The following is a 16,285-nucleotide window of genomic DNA, read 5'->3' on the forward strand; positions in this document are numbered from 1 at the left end:
AGCCATGAAGTCAGAGCAGGAGCCCTCGGCGCTGCCGCCTGCCTATAAAAGGATTTACTCCATCAGCCCCCGGCCCGGTTCCGCCCTGGCCCCGGCCCCGCTGGGGCGGAGGAACGCGGGGAATGCTCGAGCACGGGCTTTCGTCGCTGGTTTTCGGAGTCTTTCCCCAAATATGGTGCCTGGGATGGAGTCATGGAGCGCTGCGGGGCCGGGCGCCCCGGGAGGGAGGGTTCGGGGGGGGCCGGGCTCCGCGCCCCGCTGACATCACCGGCCCGCCGCTCGCCTTTTAGCACAAGGTCGGGGTCCCCCCGGGCAGTGCGCGGGTCCCGAGCCCAGCATCGCCCTCGCTCCGTCCGCAGCCGCTTGTAAGTCCGGCCGCGGGGGTGGGGGGCGGCGGGGAGGGTCCCCGGGGTGGCAACGCCAGCCCCCGGCACGGGGGTGCTGCTCCCGGGATGGGGACCCGGTACCTGGGGGAGAGAAACCGCCCCGGGACTGCGGCTCCCCGGGATGGGAGATGGGGATGCTGCTCCCCGGGATGGGACGTGCTCCCCGGGACAGGGATCCTGCTCCCGGGGATGGGGATGCGGCTCCCCGGGATAGAGATGCGGCTCCCCGGGATGGGGATTCTGCTCCCCGGGATGGGGATGCGGCTCCCCGGAGGAGGGTCGGGCTCCCCTGCTCGGGCTGGGGACACTGCCGGGGTTCTGTCCTGCTCCTCCGCTCAGGACCCGCTCCAGGCGGGGCCGTACGGCCGCGGGTCCCCGCGGTAGCCGGCGGGGCCGTGCGGGGCTCAGGGCAGCGATGGAGGGGCAGCTCCAGCCCCCAGCGCCCGCTTCTGCCCCGTGCTCGGCGGGGACGGGCTCAGGGCTGGCGGGCTCGGGGCTGGCAGTGCCATGTGGCCGTGGGTGACCCCTCTGAGCCAGCTCGGGGCAGGGCATGGAGCCGGACTGGCTCCGGGGCGTCTGCGGCATCACGGCATGTGCCCATGGGCGCAGGCTGGGCACAGGCTGCCCCTAGGGCTCCTGGGGCATCACCTCATAAATCGCGGGGCTCGGGGGCACCCTGCACTGCTGGCAGCAGGCGGGGCTGTGTCCTGCCTGCACCGAGCTGTGCCAGGTGTGAGCCCAGCGGGCAGCAGGAGCCCGCTGTGATGTGGGACATCCCCACGGCTCCGGAGACACCCGGAGGCTCCTGCCAAGAAGGAGCCGGGCAGGGAGGAGCCATGCCAGCTCCACCAAAGGCTTGGCTGCCGCTCCCAGAGCCTCTCCCTGCTGGCATCTTCCTTGGCATCCTCCCTGGCAGCCTCGGGGCCTGCCGGCAGCCGGCTACCTGCCATCAGTGCCCGCAGCATGTCCTTACAAGGGCACGGGCACGGCTCCCGCTGCTCCCACCCTCCTCCCCGGCTCCCGGGCCTGCCGTGCCAAGGCCATCCCACGGCCACCCTGCTGTGCCACAGCCTCGGCGTGGTCACCCTGCTCCCCAGGTCCTGGCATGGGTCACACCAGGGACAATGCCAGCCAAGAGCTGGCAAGGGACAGGGACGAGGCAGCTCCTGGGCAGGCTGAGCTGGGCATGAGGCGTCTCTGCCAGGACACCAAGCGTCTGTCTGGGCACAGTTTGGAGGTCACGGTGGTGAATTTTCCTCCAAACACACCTGGATGGAGCTGAGGGGCTGTTGCCTGGAGAGGGAAGCGTCGGAAGGGCTCGTCCCCACTGCGGCAGCGTGGCAGGCAAATGTCACAGTGGTGTCCCTGGGTAGGGGACAGCATCTGACTGTCCCCGTCGTGCCACCAGGTGTGCCACCACCGCAGCCATGGCGAACAAAGGGCCAGCCTACGGCATGAGCAGGGACGTGCAGTCCAAGATCGAGAAGAAGTACGACGACGAGCTGGAGGAGCGGCTGGTGGAGTGGATCGTGGCGCAGTGCGGGGCCGCCGTGGGGCGCCCGGAGCGGGGCCGCCTGGGCTTCCAGGTCTGGCTGAAGAACGGCATCGTAAGTGGCAGCGGGGGCAGCTCGGGGGGCAACACCGGGAACCGCCAGAGCAGCACAGGGGGCTCGGGGGGCAACACCGGGAACTCCGAGGGCAGCACGGGGGGCTCTGGGGCAGCACGGGGGGCTCGGGGAGCAATACGGGGAGATCCAAGAACAGCACAGGAGCTCCGGGGGCAGCACAGGAGTCGCCGAGGGCAGCACAGGGGTCGCCGAAGGCAGCACCTGGAACTCCAGAGGCAGCACCGGGAGATCCGAAGGCAGCACAGGAGGCTCCGAGGGCAGTGCAGCAGGCCCAGGCTCCCCTCTGTGGCAGGTGCTCAGCCGGCTGGTGAACAGCCTCTACCCCGACGGCTCCAAGCCCGTCAAGATCCCCGACGCGCCGCCCACCATGGTCTTCAAGCAGATGGAGCAGATCGCCCAGTTCCTGAAGGCGGCCGAGGACTACGGCGTGGTCAAGACAGACATCTTCCAGACCGTGGACCTGTTTGAAGGTGCGGCAGGGGGCAGTCGGGGCTGGGGGTCCCGGGGTCCCTGCGCTGTGCCCACCCTCACGCCCCTCTCTCCCTGGGCAGCCAAGGACATGGCAGCGGTGCAGAGGACGCTGATGGCCCTGGGCAGCCTGGCAGTCACCAAGAACGACGGGAACTACCACGGGGACCCCAACTGGTTCATGAAGTAAGCGGGGGAGTGCCGAGCTGGCCGCGGGGGCTCCCTGGTGTCTGGTCAGAGCTGGCTCTGCCCTACCCAGGAGCACACGGAACTGGGATGCCGAGCTTTCATCTGGGGAGGGATGCTGGGGATGGCGGGGGGCTCCTGGGCAGCCGGGGGTGCGGGTGCCCCACGGCCTGTCCCTGTGCCCCGCAGGAAGGCGCAGGAGCACAAGCGGGAGTTCACCGAGAGCCAGCTGAAGGAGGGCAAGAACATCATCGGGCTACAGATGGGCACCAACAAGGGGGCGTCACAGGCGGGCATGAGCTACGGCCGGCCCCGGCAGATCATCAGCTAGGCTCTCCCGTGCCGCCCCCAGCCCTCCCCAGCCGGGACCTCCGTCTCCGCTCCCCCCGGCCCAGCGCCAACGCCGATCCATTGGTATTTATTGAGGAGCATCCCCCCGCCAGCCCCCGCCCCCGGGCAGCCCCTGCCCCGGCCTCGCACCCCCGGGTGGGACCCTGGGGTGGCCCCCGGGGCCACCGCCCTGCCCGCACCAGCCCCGTGCCACCGCCGCAGAGATCCCTGCAATGGGGAGAAGAGAGAATCGGCCTCGGTTTTGTACTTGGTTTTTGTCAAAATTAAAAGGTTATATTCATCTAGCAGCGCGGCCTGGCGAGGTTTCCTGCTGCAGCTGGCCCACGGCACCTGGAGGGACAAAGTGCCTCTCCCTAAATGGGAGCTGCTCCTTCTGCCGCCTCCAAAGCCGGGAAAAACAAGGCTGGAGCTTGGATTCTCCCTGCCTGGCTTGGAAAACTCTGCCCTCTCCTTGCTGAACCGTGACAGCCACTTCTGTCCGTGCTCCTTCCAATGCTCTGGCCCAGCCCCTGCCTGGGGCAGCCCCTTTTACCCCAGGAGGGCACACAGCCCCCCAGAGGCAGCAGTCCCCCCACCCTGGCCCTGGGAGCTGCTGTGTGACACATTTTTCCACGGTGAGAAAGCTCTGTGAGGGCAGGAGAGTGACGGATGGGGGAGAGGAGGGTTTTTCAGGCTTTATTTGGAAAGCTACACAAAAGGGCTTTGCCGATTAAAAAACAAACCCCGGCTTTAAAAAAATAAACCACCCAACCCAAAGAGACGCGGACGAGCCAGCCCTGCTGAGATGAGCCACTGCCAGAGCAACTCAGCCTGCCCTGCCCAGCCCAAACCAGGCCCAGGGGTGCTCCTGTGCCCAGGGACACAGGGACAGCCCCACGCTGTCCCCAGACAGGCTGGCTCCTGCCTCCCCACCCCACAGCAGAGGAGGAATCAGCAATGTTGGAGCACGGGGGCAGGGAGAAACGCTGGTTGGAGATGAGTGAAACAACTCCTTGCTTCTAAACTGGGATAACTGGTGGGCAGGGGCCGGCTGCCAGCCCGGGAAAATGCCACTGCTGTGGGGGTCCCTGCCTGCAGAGGCGGCTGCTGGGGCCCTGCTGCATTTCCCAGGCTGGCTCTGCAGGAATCAGGGACACTGATTCTGTCCTGGCCCTGCTGCAGCAGCAGGAAGGGGCTCTGTGGGAATGGCACTCCACTCCCCACGCTGCCCTGAGCGTCCAGCAGGGCAGGCTCCAGCAGGAAAGGGTTTAAGGCTCGCTTTGTCTGCCAGGAGGAGGGAAGGGAAGCTCCCTTTCCAGTACCAGCCCTCTCTCCTGGCTTCCAAGCCATTTCCAGCTCCACCTCCCTCAGGACACAGTGGCAATGGTCCGTGCAGGCTCAGGAACGAGTCTGTGCTGCCCGAGCCCACCAGGGGAGGGCTCCAGCCCAGCCAGCCCCAGTCAGCAGGGCTGGTGCTCCCTGTCCTCCCCGAGGAGCTCAGCCGGTGCCTCCCGGCCCAGGAATCCCGTCCCAGTGGGAGCTGCCTCTTGGAAGCTCACAGCTCTGCCATTGCTGGAAAGTTTGGGCTGGCTGGGGCTCCAGGACCCCTCCTCTCCGTCCTGGGCAGGCTCCAGGTGCTCACACTCCATCTCAGCCTCCTCCACGTCCTTCTCCTGGTACAGAGGCACCGACTCCATCTCCAGGTCGCTCTCCAGGGCTCGGTGCTTCCTGCCCTGCTGGTACCACCTGCAGCTGCTGGGGCTGGAGCAGGCCAGGTCCAGCCCCACCTCGTTCCTCGTCAGGCAAACCTCCAGCATGTAGTAGAAAGTCCAGAACACGGCAAAGCATCCCAAGAGCAGGAGGGTCTGCAGAGGGAAACCCCTTCAAAAACACAGCCCTCAACCCGCTCAGGGCCCTGCCCACTGCCCAGCAGAGAGGGCACAGAGCAGGGCCTGCTCTTCCAGCTCCTCCTGGGCCATGCAGGGCTCCCAGCCTGCAGGCAGGCTCACCTTGAGGGTGTTGGCTGTGATGGTGTACCGCTGCTCCTCGGGGATGTCCAGCCCTGGGGGACAGGGCAGGGAGAAGTCACTGCTCAGGTACCTCCCACTCATGGCTTCCTCCAGCAGCCTGGGGACAGAGACACCCCGTGAGGCTCCCGTGGCTCGGGAGGCTCCAAAACAGGGTCTGCAGTGCCTCCTTCAGCACGCAGAGCTGTGCTCTGCAGCCCACGGCTGCCCTGTGGGGTGTGAGGGCAGCCCCAGCCCCACCTGGCAGCAACACGGCTCCAACCAGGCACTGCTCACAGGCAGGGATGAACCCTCAGCCCCCTCCCAGCTGGGGATGTGCTGTCCCACCTCTGCCTCTCCTTCATCTCCGCTGGGGACCAGGAGGAGCCGTACAGGGTCAGCTGCCACTGCCTCAGGGTGCCAGGCCTCAGGCTGTCATCTCCTGGGGAGGAAGCAGGCTGGTGCAGTGGGGAAATCAACCAGGCTAGGAGCTGGCAGCTCCCGGGGCACGGCACAGAGCTGCCAGCACTCCTGAGGGTCCCTGGGGCAGCACTCACCGATGTCCCTGAGGAGCAGCCTGTAGGTGCCCTGCGCCTCCTCGCCCCAGCAGCGCACCGTGGAGAAGGTCCAGTCGGAGAAGCCATTGGGGTCCCTGCCAGGGGGGAGAGGAAGCATCCCGTGAGGGGTCTGAGGGGTGGGCACGGCCCCAGAGCCCCCCCTGTCCCCTCGTGCTCACGAGTCCATGCTGCGGGTGGTCCCGATCAGGGACATCATCCCGCTGGGGCAGAAGAGCCGCATCTCCAGGTTGCCACGGCGAGGGTGGGTGATGGTGACAGTGACAGCCACGTGCTCCAGGGTCCTCATGCCAGACAGCTCCAGGTCGGCAGGGGTGACTGGGGAAGGGAAGGGGGGTTTGGCCAAGGCTTTGGGATGGAGTCCCCCGTGCCAGCCAGCCCCAGCGGGCCGTGGTGCCACTCCACAGGACACACACGCTGCCCCTGCCTCTTCCCAGCTGCCCTGCGTGGGGCTGGCAGCAGAAGCCAGGTGTCCAGCCCTTCTCCAGTGCTCCCAGCTCCAGGGATGCTGACCACAGCCCCCGTGCAGTGGGGAGGGCTGGGTGGGTGCTCCCAGCCCCTGCCAGGGGGACGTGGGCACATGCCAGGACAGGCAGGTCCCAGAGGCAGCAGTGTGCCCCGTGTGCAGCCCGCTGGGGCCGGGCAGGGCTGGGCCGAGCTCTCCTTGCCCCTGGCAGCCCGGAGCAGCCCCTGCTGCTCTGCACAGCCCGGCCAAGTCGGGAGCTGCAGCATTTCCTAACATGGGCAAAGGCAGCGGAGCGGCCCTGGCCGCTGCCCAGCCCTGCCCTGAGCTCCCCAAACACACCAGGGGACGTGGGGAGGGGATCCCCCGGGGATGGGCAGTGGAAAAAGCCCAGGCAGCCCAGCACTTAACCCCTTCCTGGCCTCCTGCAGCCCAGGCTGGTCCTGCCCTGCCACCAGGGCTGCTCCTGCTCTGCTCTCCTGGCACACCTGGCAGGGCTGGTTCTGCTCTCCCTGGCACACCTGGCAGGGCTGGCTCTGCCCTCCCTGGCACACCTGGCAGGGCTGGTTCTGCTCTCCTGGCACACCTGCTCTCCTGGCACACCTGGCAGGGCTGGCTCTGCTCTCCCTGGCACACCTGCTCTTACCATTCCAGGCCACCTCCAGCTCCTGAGGGAGCCACGGGATGCTCCTGCCCTCCTTCAGCACGGGGCTCACGTACGAGGCCAGGTATGGCACGGACTCCCAGATCTGCCAGGGCAAGGAGAGAGGGTTCACACGGACTGCAGCCCCCCTGCACAGCCACCCCTCCATCTGCCCCAGGCTGCTCCTGTGCTGGCTGTGGGCCCAGGCTGCTGTGACAGCCCAGGGGTGGCAGCAGTGCCCGCATGCCCAGGGAAGGAGGGAAAGTCACTGCCTGGAGCCAGAAGGGCTGATCCAGGTTTGGGACTCCCCAGCTCTGGGTTTGTCACAGTGCCTTTGAGTGGTGTCCTGAGGCTGTTTTCTCCAACCCCAGGTACAGGGAGCAGCAGAGCCCAAGGGCCTGCAGGGAGAGGGAGCAGCCTGGAGGTCCCTGTGACCCGGGGGCACGGCTGGCAGCCAGTGACCTGGCAGAGCTGCACAGAGCTCCACACACAGCTGGCACCAAGTGCCAAAGGGACGTGCCCTGGACTCCGTGTGACACAGGAGGAAGAGATGGGGATGCCTCTGCCTGCTGTGAGCACACACTGCCCTGAGCAGCCTGTGTCTGGGGGCAGGACACCCTCCCTGCAGCCCCCGGGGAGGGAGGAAGGCGCTGGGGCTGCCCCCACTGCCATGGATCAGGGCCCTCACCATGGCTATATATAGTGCTGGAGAGCAGCAGCTCGGGGCAGCTTTCAGGCACTGCTGGGAGCCTCGTGACCTCACAGCCAAAGCAGCTGAGAGCCAGGGCCAGCAGGATGGTGGCCAAAGGGCTGAGCAGCAGCAGTGTCACCCCACGGCGTCACCGGGACAGGCCTGGCCCTGCCATGGCCGGGCTGGGCTGGGCTGGGCTGCTCTGCCTGCCCCAGGGCAGGGGTGGGAGGGCAGGGAGTTACCTTGGCAGCGTTCACCAGCCTCCAGGCGTTGAGCAGGCCGAAGCCATGCTGGTGGCTGTGGCTGAAGCCAGCCTGGTTCGTGTCCCACTTGGCGTGACGGTCCTCGTACTGCAAAGACACACGGGGAGCTCTGCTCACCGGGGGGACACCAGCAGCCCGAGCCCCCAGCCTGCAGGGAAGGAGGCCCAGACACATCCCACAGGGCTGGGGAAGCAAACCCACATGGCCTTATTAGAAAGGAACAGGTTGATCTTTGTTTGAAACAAAACCCCAGGACAAATCCCAGCTCCTCAGAAAGGAAATGGAGCAGCACGAAAGGGCACAAATGCCTCTGCTCTGAAACATCCCAGCTGCTCCCTGCTGCCCCAACCACTGCCTGTGGCACAGCAGAGGCCTTGGAGAGAGGGAATGGAGTCCTTTAAATCACCGAGGGCTGGGGCAGGACAGATCTGGGTCCCATCACTTACTGGGTTGTACTGCTCTGGCAACATTGCCTGGGAAGTTATGGAAAACACTGTCCCATGCCAAAGAGAGCACAGCATCAGCTGGAGACAGACTCCTGCTCCCCAGAGGGGTGAGGAAGAAGCCCCATCCCTCCATGAGTTCCCACTGCTGCTCTGGCTGAAGGGCAGGGCTGTGTTTGCTGCCCAGCTCTGTCGTGCCCGTTTCCAGGAGCCCAGTTCTCTGGAGAGCCCAGCAAAGGCCAGGCCAGGCCAGAGCTCCTGCTTCCCACTGCCTGCACCATGAGGTGACATTGCAGAGGTGTCAGCCCTTGGGCTGGGCCAGCCCCACCTGCTGAGCTCTGGACCCTGCTGAGCCCCAGAACCTGCTGAGCCCTGGACCCTGCAGAGCTCCTGGAAGACCCCTACACTGGCAGATGGAGGCATTCCTGAGGCAAATAACCCATTTATTATCATGACAGGGGAAAATGCCTGAGCCACATTCCTGGAAGGAACACGGGGTGAGGGGAGAGCACAATCCCCGCGCCGGGAGCCAGACGAGGGAGGGGAGAGATTTCCGGCGGGGCAGCAGACACAAAAACAAGGAGGTGCACAGCAGGGCCAGGCTGCAGCCCCCCCGGGAAGGAGCAGGAGGAGGGCAGGGCCCTCACCTTGGTGGCAGTGAAGACGATGACGTGCTGCACGTCCCGCCAGGTGAGGCACGGCCGCACCTGCAGCATCAGCGCGATCATCCCCGCGGCCAGCGGCGCGGCCGCCGACGTCCCCGTGTGCCCCTCCGTGCAGCCCGTGCCCTTCTGCAGGTCCCAGTCTGTCGTCACCTGCCAGGAACAGGGGGCACAGCTCTCTGTCAGGCCGGGCTGGGGTGGCTGGGCAGGTCGGCGTGCTCCTGGCCACGAGGTGTGTCCTTGCCAGCCCGAGCGCAGGCTGTGACACAGCTGTCCCTGCTCGGCCAGCCAGGAAGGGCCAGCCTCACTGCAGGGACAGTGATCCAGGTGGGAAACAGTGCAGGGAGACAGCTCCCTTTGGAGAGAAACTAGCTCTCACTAAACAGCTCTGTGGGAAACTCCTGGCAGACAGCTTGGGCTCTTCCTCACTGTCACTGCTGATGAGTGTCACAACCCGACTGCAGCGGGGCACAGGGCACTGTGCAGAGCACACACAGCCTCTGGAGAGGCACCAGGCAGCTCTCAAATATTGCCACCTCGCTGCAAAGCAAGTGCATCCATCTCCCTCTGCTCCCCGTGGGGAGAAAGCCCAAAATCTGAAGGGTTTCTTGTGTTTTTGCTTCACTCCATGCTATTTTTCCAGCTGTGAGTGGCTCCAGCTCATGCTGGGACACTGAGCGTCCCACACAGCACCCTGAGAGCACAAACTTTCAGTAGGAAGCACATCCAGTGCCAGAAGCTGTATTAAATTCTTCCCATTAAGGAAACCACACAAAGTTTATGGTCTGGTAAAAGGAGAAAAAAAAAAAGCTGGAGCAGATGGCTGCAGGGAAGTTAACTCTGAGTTAACTCTGGCACCACTGCAGCGAGCTCCAGGGTGCCCAGGGGCAGAGTGTGCTCCTGAAAAGGGCTCTGTGGGGTTCAGCAAGGCAGGGGCTGCCTGAAGGAGCCACTGTGGTCCAGGATGTTTCCAGGGTACGTGTGGATCTCGCCCTGGCTGCCCCATGGAGTGCCAGCTCCCCTGTTGGTGTCCCATAAAGGCAGTGTTTAAAATGAACGTGCATTTGTGACCCTCAAAGCGCTCACACCGAGCTGGGGACAGCCAGACCAAGCCCTGAGCCTGGAGCTCCTGGTGGAATGCAGCAGAGCCCTCGCTGGTTCCCTGTTTTCCCAGGCTCAGCACTTTCCAAACCAGCCTGGGACACTGCAGTGATTTCTGACAGCAAGAACCAGCCCTGGTCTGGGTTTCAGTGTCCCTGTGGCAGATTGTGCCCTGCCCTGGCCGGGCACAGATCCCTGCCCTGGCTCTGGGCTGCAGGAGGAGCTTGCTGAGTCCTGCCAGGTGCCCGAGGATCCCAGGCTCTCCCTGCTCCCCAGGTTTCCCCAGCCTGTTTGCCAAGCCTGGATTCAGCTGCTCTGTGGCGGGCACAGAGCCACAGGAAAGAGCTTTTGGGAGGTCCTGTCCTGGTGGGAGACCCTCCAAACATGGGACAACCCAACCCATTCAGCTGCTCTGTGGCGGGCACAGAGCCACAGGAAAGAGCTTTTGGGAGGTCCTGTCCTGGTGGGAGACCCTGAAACATGGACAACCCAACCCAAAATATCAGGAGCCAGCGATGTTTCCCCAGGCTGCCCTGGGGTGGGTGGGCTCTGCAGTCCCTCCTGGCCCCACAGGACACAAAGGGGTCACACCACTGGGCTGGGGGCAGCCTGGCACCAAGGGAGGGACAGGCTGGGTCAGGCCTGCAGGGGGAAAGCAGCTCTGGCTGCTTGGCTCGGGCAGAAAGGACACGTTGTTGACAAGAAGTCGTTTTTTGGCAAAAGAAGGGAAAAGCTGATAAAAATATTCTTAAAAATTCGACTGGGAGAGGCCCACGTGCCAGAACAGAGGAGAAGCTGGGGCCAAGTGGTTTGAAGAGCCCCAGGCTCTCCCTGCCCTCCGTGCTCCAGCATCCCTTGGGAGCAGAAGCGAGGGGGGCTGAGAAACAGGACCCTGCCTCTGTTTGTGCTTGCATAAAAGGCACATCCATGGCTCACAGGGAACCAGAGGGGACAGAGCGGTGTCCTGGCTGTCCCCAGGTGGCCAGGAGGGCACAGACAGGGGACACAGGTACTCACGATGCTCCTCATCATCTTGTCCCCGCCGCTGAAGGTCACGGCCAGCATGGAGGCACACTCCTCAGCATAGAAGGGCATGGAGCCCGTCTCATCCACAGCTCCTGGGGACACAGGAGAGGCACCTGAGACCTGCCCTGCTCCCACGGCTGCATGTCGGGCTCTTGATCCCCTAGGAGCCTCTCCTGCCAGGGCCTGGGAGCCGGGCAGGGCAATCAGAACCAAGCCTGTGTTTTGCCCACCTGGGAGACCCACAGGAAGGGCAGCCAGGATAAATAATCCCTCACTGTGCTCAGATCACACAGATCTCCTGCCCCTCATGCAGCTTCTGCTCTGGAGAACGTGGATGACACATTTCTCCTCTACAGATGATGGGAATGCTGCATTCCAGGTATGGAGTGCCTGTCACAGCCCCCAGGAATTTCCCTGGCCTCCTCTTGCTCTGTAGGTCAGAAGCAAACTGCAGGCGTGGGGGCTGAAGCCCAGCACACCCGAGACACTGCCGTGCTTGTTCCAAACATTTCCCACACATTCCACCATCCGGGCAGCTCCCAGCTGGGCAGGCTCTGTGCCTTTGGGATCACCTCCCTGCTCCGGGCTGGGAAGGGAGGAGACAGCAGGCTCACCTATGGTGACGGTGTAGATGGAGTTGGCATATCCATCGTAGTTGCAGTTGTCACTGTGCTGGCCCCCGTTGCCACTGGCCACCACGAAGATGCTGCCGAAGCCCCGGCGACCCGCGATCACCCCGTGCTGCAGGGCAGCCTGTGGGGAGGCACAGGCCAGGGGGGCTCTTCCACGCTGACCCCAGGGGCTCCTGCCAGCCCAGCACGTGTGGCCAGGGCTCCCCACACAGAGCCACTGCCCCTCTCTGGGTGCCCAGCCCCACAGACACTGGGGCTTTGCCTCGGCTGGGGCACGCCTGGAACACGTTTCAGCCCAGACACCTCTCCCAGACACTGCTCCCACCCAGGGAAGGGACACGTCTGGTGGACGAGCAAGAACACAGCCCCACTGGAAGTGGGCACCCTGCTCTCCCTGCCTGGCAGATGAAGGTACATTCTGCCCATTCTGCCGTGGCACAGCGAGCTCTGCCTGTGCTTTGTGCCCTGGAGCTTGTTCCAGCTGTCTCTGCAGGCAGGAAGGGAATAAATTAACTTGCAGGAGTGGAAACCATTTGTTATGGTGAGCGAACAGCTCGGTTGTCAGCGCTGCTCTGAAGGGTGCAGGAACTGCTGAGCTGTGGTTGGAAAAGCACAGCAGAAGAGCACTGGAGCAGAACCACACCCCACTGCTGGTTTTGGGGCCCCTCGGTGACCCCTTGCAGGCTGGGTGTGTTCTGCAGCACTTCTGCAGCACAGGAGCTCAGAGAAAACCTTAACGGCCTGGCAAGGAGCAGCCTCAGCCCTGACTCTTCCTCCCACTGCAATCCCACCTCCCCTTATTCACTCCCAGTACCCAAAGGCACCATCCCTGCCTGGGGAACCACGCTGAGCACAGGGAAAGCTCGGCCTCCCCAGCAGAGAGCACCCTGTGGGCTGCACCAGCTGCCAGCACCACACCACAGCTTGTGGAAGAGCCTTTCCCTGCTGGCAGCAGCCTCTCCTTGGAGAGAGAAGCCCCTCCTGTCCTGCCTGCACGCTGCCCTCCCAGCCACACGGTGACAGGGAACCTCTGCTGGCACCGAGGGACACACACAGACGTGCAGAGTGTCACAGCAACGCCCTCCCCGCCTGAACGGGCAGGCAGGAAGCCACAAGCCCTGGAGGCTCCCCCGGGGCTGGGTTTTACCTTTCCCAGTTGGTGGGGGCCATCCACAGTCTTCCCATCGTCATCAGGACCCCAGCTGCAGAGAGAGACACGGTGAGGTGACAGCCCCAGGAGCCAGGGGCGGCTCTTCCTGCCACCACAGCGAGCTCCCAGCAGCTCCCAGTGCCACGACTGGGACTGCAGAGCACTGCACTTTCCCACCCATCAGGATGGCCCCTGGCTGCTGGGACAGCGCTGTGCCCCCGGGCCAGATTCCAGTGGACAAAATGTTTGATTTTCAATTCAACAAGCGGCTTCTCGCACATTCCAGTCCCTGTCACAAGGGCTGCCTGACCACGGAGGGGAGCACAGTGCCCCCTCCAGCACAGCCAGCCCGGGGGACGTGCTGCAGCAGCACACAGAGGGACACCTCAAACTGCAGCTGCTCTGCAGAGCCCGGACAGGTCTCCAGCAAGAGGATTTTGGTGCCTCGAGGCTGACTGCAGCCACAGGAGGATGGGAGCTGGTGTGAGCACGAGCTGTGACCCCATCCCCAGGGACGGGGGTCAGCTCAGGGTCCCCTGGGGCTCACCTGCAGCTGTAGATGTCATTGATCTGGTAGTGCTTGTTGAAGGCAATGGCCTCCATGCTGTCCGTGAGGGGCCCGTCCAGCACTCGGATGCCTGCAGGACAGAGGACAGGGACGGCAGGAACAGGGGTCACATGCAGAGCAGACAAACTCCTGGCTCGAGGCTGCCCCGCTGTGCTCACCCTGCAAGGCCAGCCCAGCTCTGGAGGCTGAGGCAGTGCCAGGTCCTGCTGGATCCAGGGCAAACCCTCCTGTTCCCTGAGCTGTGGGCACATGATGAGCTCATCCCTGCTTCTGCCAGCTGGGAGCCTCTGCCTGCTGCCCCTGGGCAAACCCTGACCACCCCTGGCACCCCGGTGGGACCAGGTAAGGACAGAGTGGTGTCCCAGCATTGCTGTCCCCTGCCCTGCCAGGGGCACATCCTGCAGGGCACAGCGACCTCGCCTCCCTCTGCGGAGCAGCTCAGGAGCTCTGGAGGCTCTGGGGCACAGCACCCGTTCCCTGGCCTTGCAGGGGAGAGGCACGGCACTGCCTCTTCACCCTTGTCCATGCCACAGGGCAAAGCTGGGACCAGGGGCCAGGGCAGTGAGAGGGGCTGGCCAGGATCTGCTGCCCAGCCTGGGCACGTCGTGGCCTGGCTCAGCATGGCACAGCCACTCTGCCAAGAGTCTGGCAGCCAAGGAGGCCAGGAACACTCTGGAAAAGCTGCTCACCCTTGTCCATGCCACAGGGCAAAGCTGGGACCAGGGGCCAGGGCAGTGAGAGGGGCTGGCCAGGATCTGCTGCCCAGCCTGGGCATGTCGTGGCACAGCTGCCTGGCACAGCCACTCTGCCTCAGGGAGGCCAGGAACACTCTGGAAAAGCTGGCAGGAGCCAGATCCTCCGGAGAGGAGCTCAGGCAGGCACCAGGCCCTCCCTGCAGTGCCTCAGCTGAGGAGGGGAGGCGGCTGGGGCTGCCTGGCTGTGACCTACCCGCGATGCGGCTGCCGTAGGCGACCCCCACCGTGCAGAAGCTGTTGTTGGGCACGGCCGCGATCTCCCCGGCGCAGCGCGTCCCGTGGTGGTTCCCGTTCTCCTCATCGGGGTGAGGCATAGGGTCAGGGTCGTTGGAGTTCAGGTCGTAGCTGCCTTCCGGGCTCTGGAAACACACCCACGGTCAGGGCTGGGGCTCTGCGCTCCTCAGTTTGGGAAAAGCAGGATTAAGAGAACGCAACAAGGGCTGAAACACAGGCTGGACACCACGGGAACTTGGAGGCTGCTGCTCTACCCCCGAAACCCGGGTGCAGAACCTCCCAGGAAAGGTTTGCTGCTGGCACTTTCCGCCCTGGCTGAGCCCAAGGTGACGGCGTGGGCTGGACTCTGAGCTCTCACACGCCCCTGTCACACTGCCCGGCCTCCAGCCTGCACAGCACTCACGTAGTTTGGCTGGATGTCCTTGATGGTGTGCTCCACGCCGTCGTCCACCACCACCACGGTCACGCCGCGCCCCGTCACGTTGCGCTCCCACACGCCCGTGACGTTGATGTCCTTCCCGGGGCTCTTGCGGTTGTTCTGAGCACCAGAAAGGACAGTGAGGGGACAGGGCCAGCGCTGAGGGGACCTCCTGGGTGCACTGGACATGGCGTGCGGGGCTGGGGCCAGCACGGGAAGGGCTCACAGGACAGTCAGGGGGGATTAATTGAGGATGACATTGCTGGAGCCATGACGTGGAGGGCACAGTGTGCTCCAGCCAAAACCCCCCTGCCCACGCCAGTGCACAACAGCTGCAGGAGCTGCTTCCTCCTGTTATCACATGGCAGGAAGGGCGAGCTCTCAGCGAGCTCCCTGCTCACCAAAGAACAGAAAGAGGCTGCTCTGCCTCCTGCATGAGCTTGCCCACGGCCACACAGCCTGTGAGCACAGCAGGAGCCGGGAAACCACTCACCAGGTGCCACTGCTGGGGGTATTTGGGATCGTTAAAGTGCAGGCTGCGCTTGGAGCGCTTCAGAAGCTTCTGCTCCGAGTGCCACCGCACGCTGTCGTGCTGTGCAAACAAAGTGTCCACGGACCTCCTGATGGCTTCGTGCTCGGCGGCCGCGCGGCCCTCGGGCTGGTAGGCAAAGAGGTAATGGCCCCTGAGCTCCCCGACGCGGCCCATGTTCACCAGCCCCGCCGCCCGGGCCAGCTCCTCCGCCCGCTGCTCCAGCTCCTCCTCGGGTGCATCCAAGCTGACGGCCCAGGTGAGCCCGCCGTGGCTGCCCTCAGTGCCCGCGCCGGCCGGCGAGGCCAGGGGCATCCAGGAGGCGCTGAGCCAAAGGCACGTGTGGATGCAGAGCGTGGCCTCCATGCCCGCGCTCCATAGCGGCGCTGCCCGCCTCCAATGCGGCATCAGACAGGCGGGCTGCAACGGCACACGAGGAGATGGTGAGTGAGAACCCCTCCTGCTGAGGGACACGGCGGCCAGGGCCACCTGAGGGTCCCACAGAGCCCACGGGGGCTTGCCACCGACCCGCTGCATGGCAGATCCCATTCCTGGGAAACGCCAGGCTCCATCCCGGCGGCTCGGGAGGCACACCCAGGCTGGGCAGGGACAGATCCCAGCCCTGCTCTACCTGCCGGGTGCCAGCCCCGGGCCAGGAAACAGCCACTTCCCCTCTCGCCTCTGATAAGGAGCCGATAAGACACTCTGGGTGCGTGGCTCCCCTGCACAAACACCGCGGCACCCAGAGCCGCTTCCTCTGCTGCAGGAGCCCCACCGAACTCGCTCCTCACCTGCCCCACGGCCCGGAGGAACCTGCTTTTCCCCGGCATAGGGCAGGAATCACCACCGAGCCCCGGTTCGCCCCGCAGCCCATAAACCACGGCTCGGCAGAGCGGGGACAGCACCTCGGAGCTCCGCACCCCCGGCCCTTCTCCTCCCACGAGCCGCTCACTCCCCTCCGGCACGGCTCGAGCCGCACACCGAGCTTTCTCTCCCTGACAGCCGGGCTCCAAGCGCCGCTCGGTGCCCCTCGGCAGCGGCAGCGGGGCCACGGCGGAGGTCGCAGGGGCAGAGCCCCGCGGCAGCGCGGCGGTGCCCCCCGGCCCGGCCCGGCGCGCACCGGCGCGG

The 16,285-nt window shown here is 64.9% G+C and overlaps 2 protein-coding genes across 2 annotated transcripts; one reads left to right on the forward strand and one right to left on the reverse strand.

Annotated features, from left to right (window-relative positions):
• Window positions 1–211: 211 nt before the first annotated feature.
• TAGLN (transgelin) lies at window positions 212–3,303 on the forward strand. The gene is made up of 5 exons (XM_039721856.1): window positions 212–365; window positions 1,795–1,993; window positions 2,307–2,484; window positions 2,566–2,668; window positions 2,858–3,303. Exons 2-5 carry the CDS (start codon window positions 1,814–1,816, stop codon window positions 2,997–2,999), a joined length of 603 nt encoding a protein of 200 aa, XP_039577790.1. The 5' UTR covers window positions 212–365; window positions 1,795–1,813; the 3' UTR covers window positions 3,000–3,303.
• A 376-nt stretch (window positions 3,304–3,679) lies between these two features.
• Window positions 3,680–16,236, reverse strand: PCSK7 (proprotein convertase subtilisin/kexin type 7). The gene is made up of 15 exons (XM_039721855.1): window positions 15,122–16,236; window positions 14,614–14,748; window positions 14,170–14,335; window positions 13,201–13,291; window positions 12,651–12,705; window positions 11,486–11,624; window positions 10,863–10,963; window positions 8,730–8,897; window positions 7,619–7,726; window positions 6,689–6,791; window positions 5,741–5,897; window positions 5,562–5,656; window positions 5,353–5,446; window positions 5,008–5,125; window positions 3,680–4,863 (listed from the first exon to the last, which is right to left on the reverse strand). The coding sequence occupies exons 1-15, from the start codon at window positions 15,704–15,706 to the stop codon at window positions 4,459–4,461; spliced, it is 2,520 nt and encodes an 839-aa protein (XP_039577789.1). The 5' UTR covers window positions 15,707–16,236; the 3' UTR covers window positions 3,680–4,458.
• Between the last annotated feature and the right edge of the window lie 49 nt (window positions 16,237–16,285).

This window comes from Passer montanus, unplaced genomic scaffold (genome assembly GCF_014805655.1).
Source record: "Passer montanus isolate IOZ18808 unplaced genomic scaffold, ASM1480565v1 scaffold47, whole genome shotgun sequence".
Taxonomy (NCBI): Eukaryota; Metazoa; Chordata; class Aves; order Passeriformes; family Passeridae; genus Passer; species Passer montanus.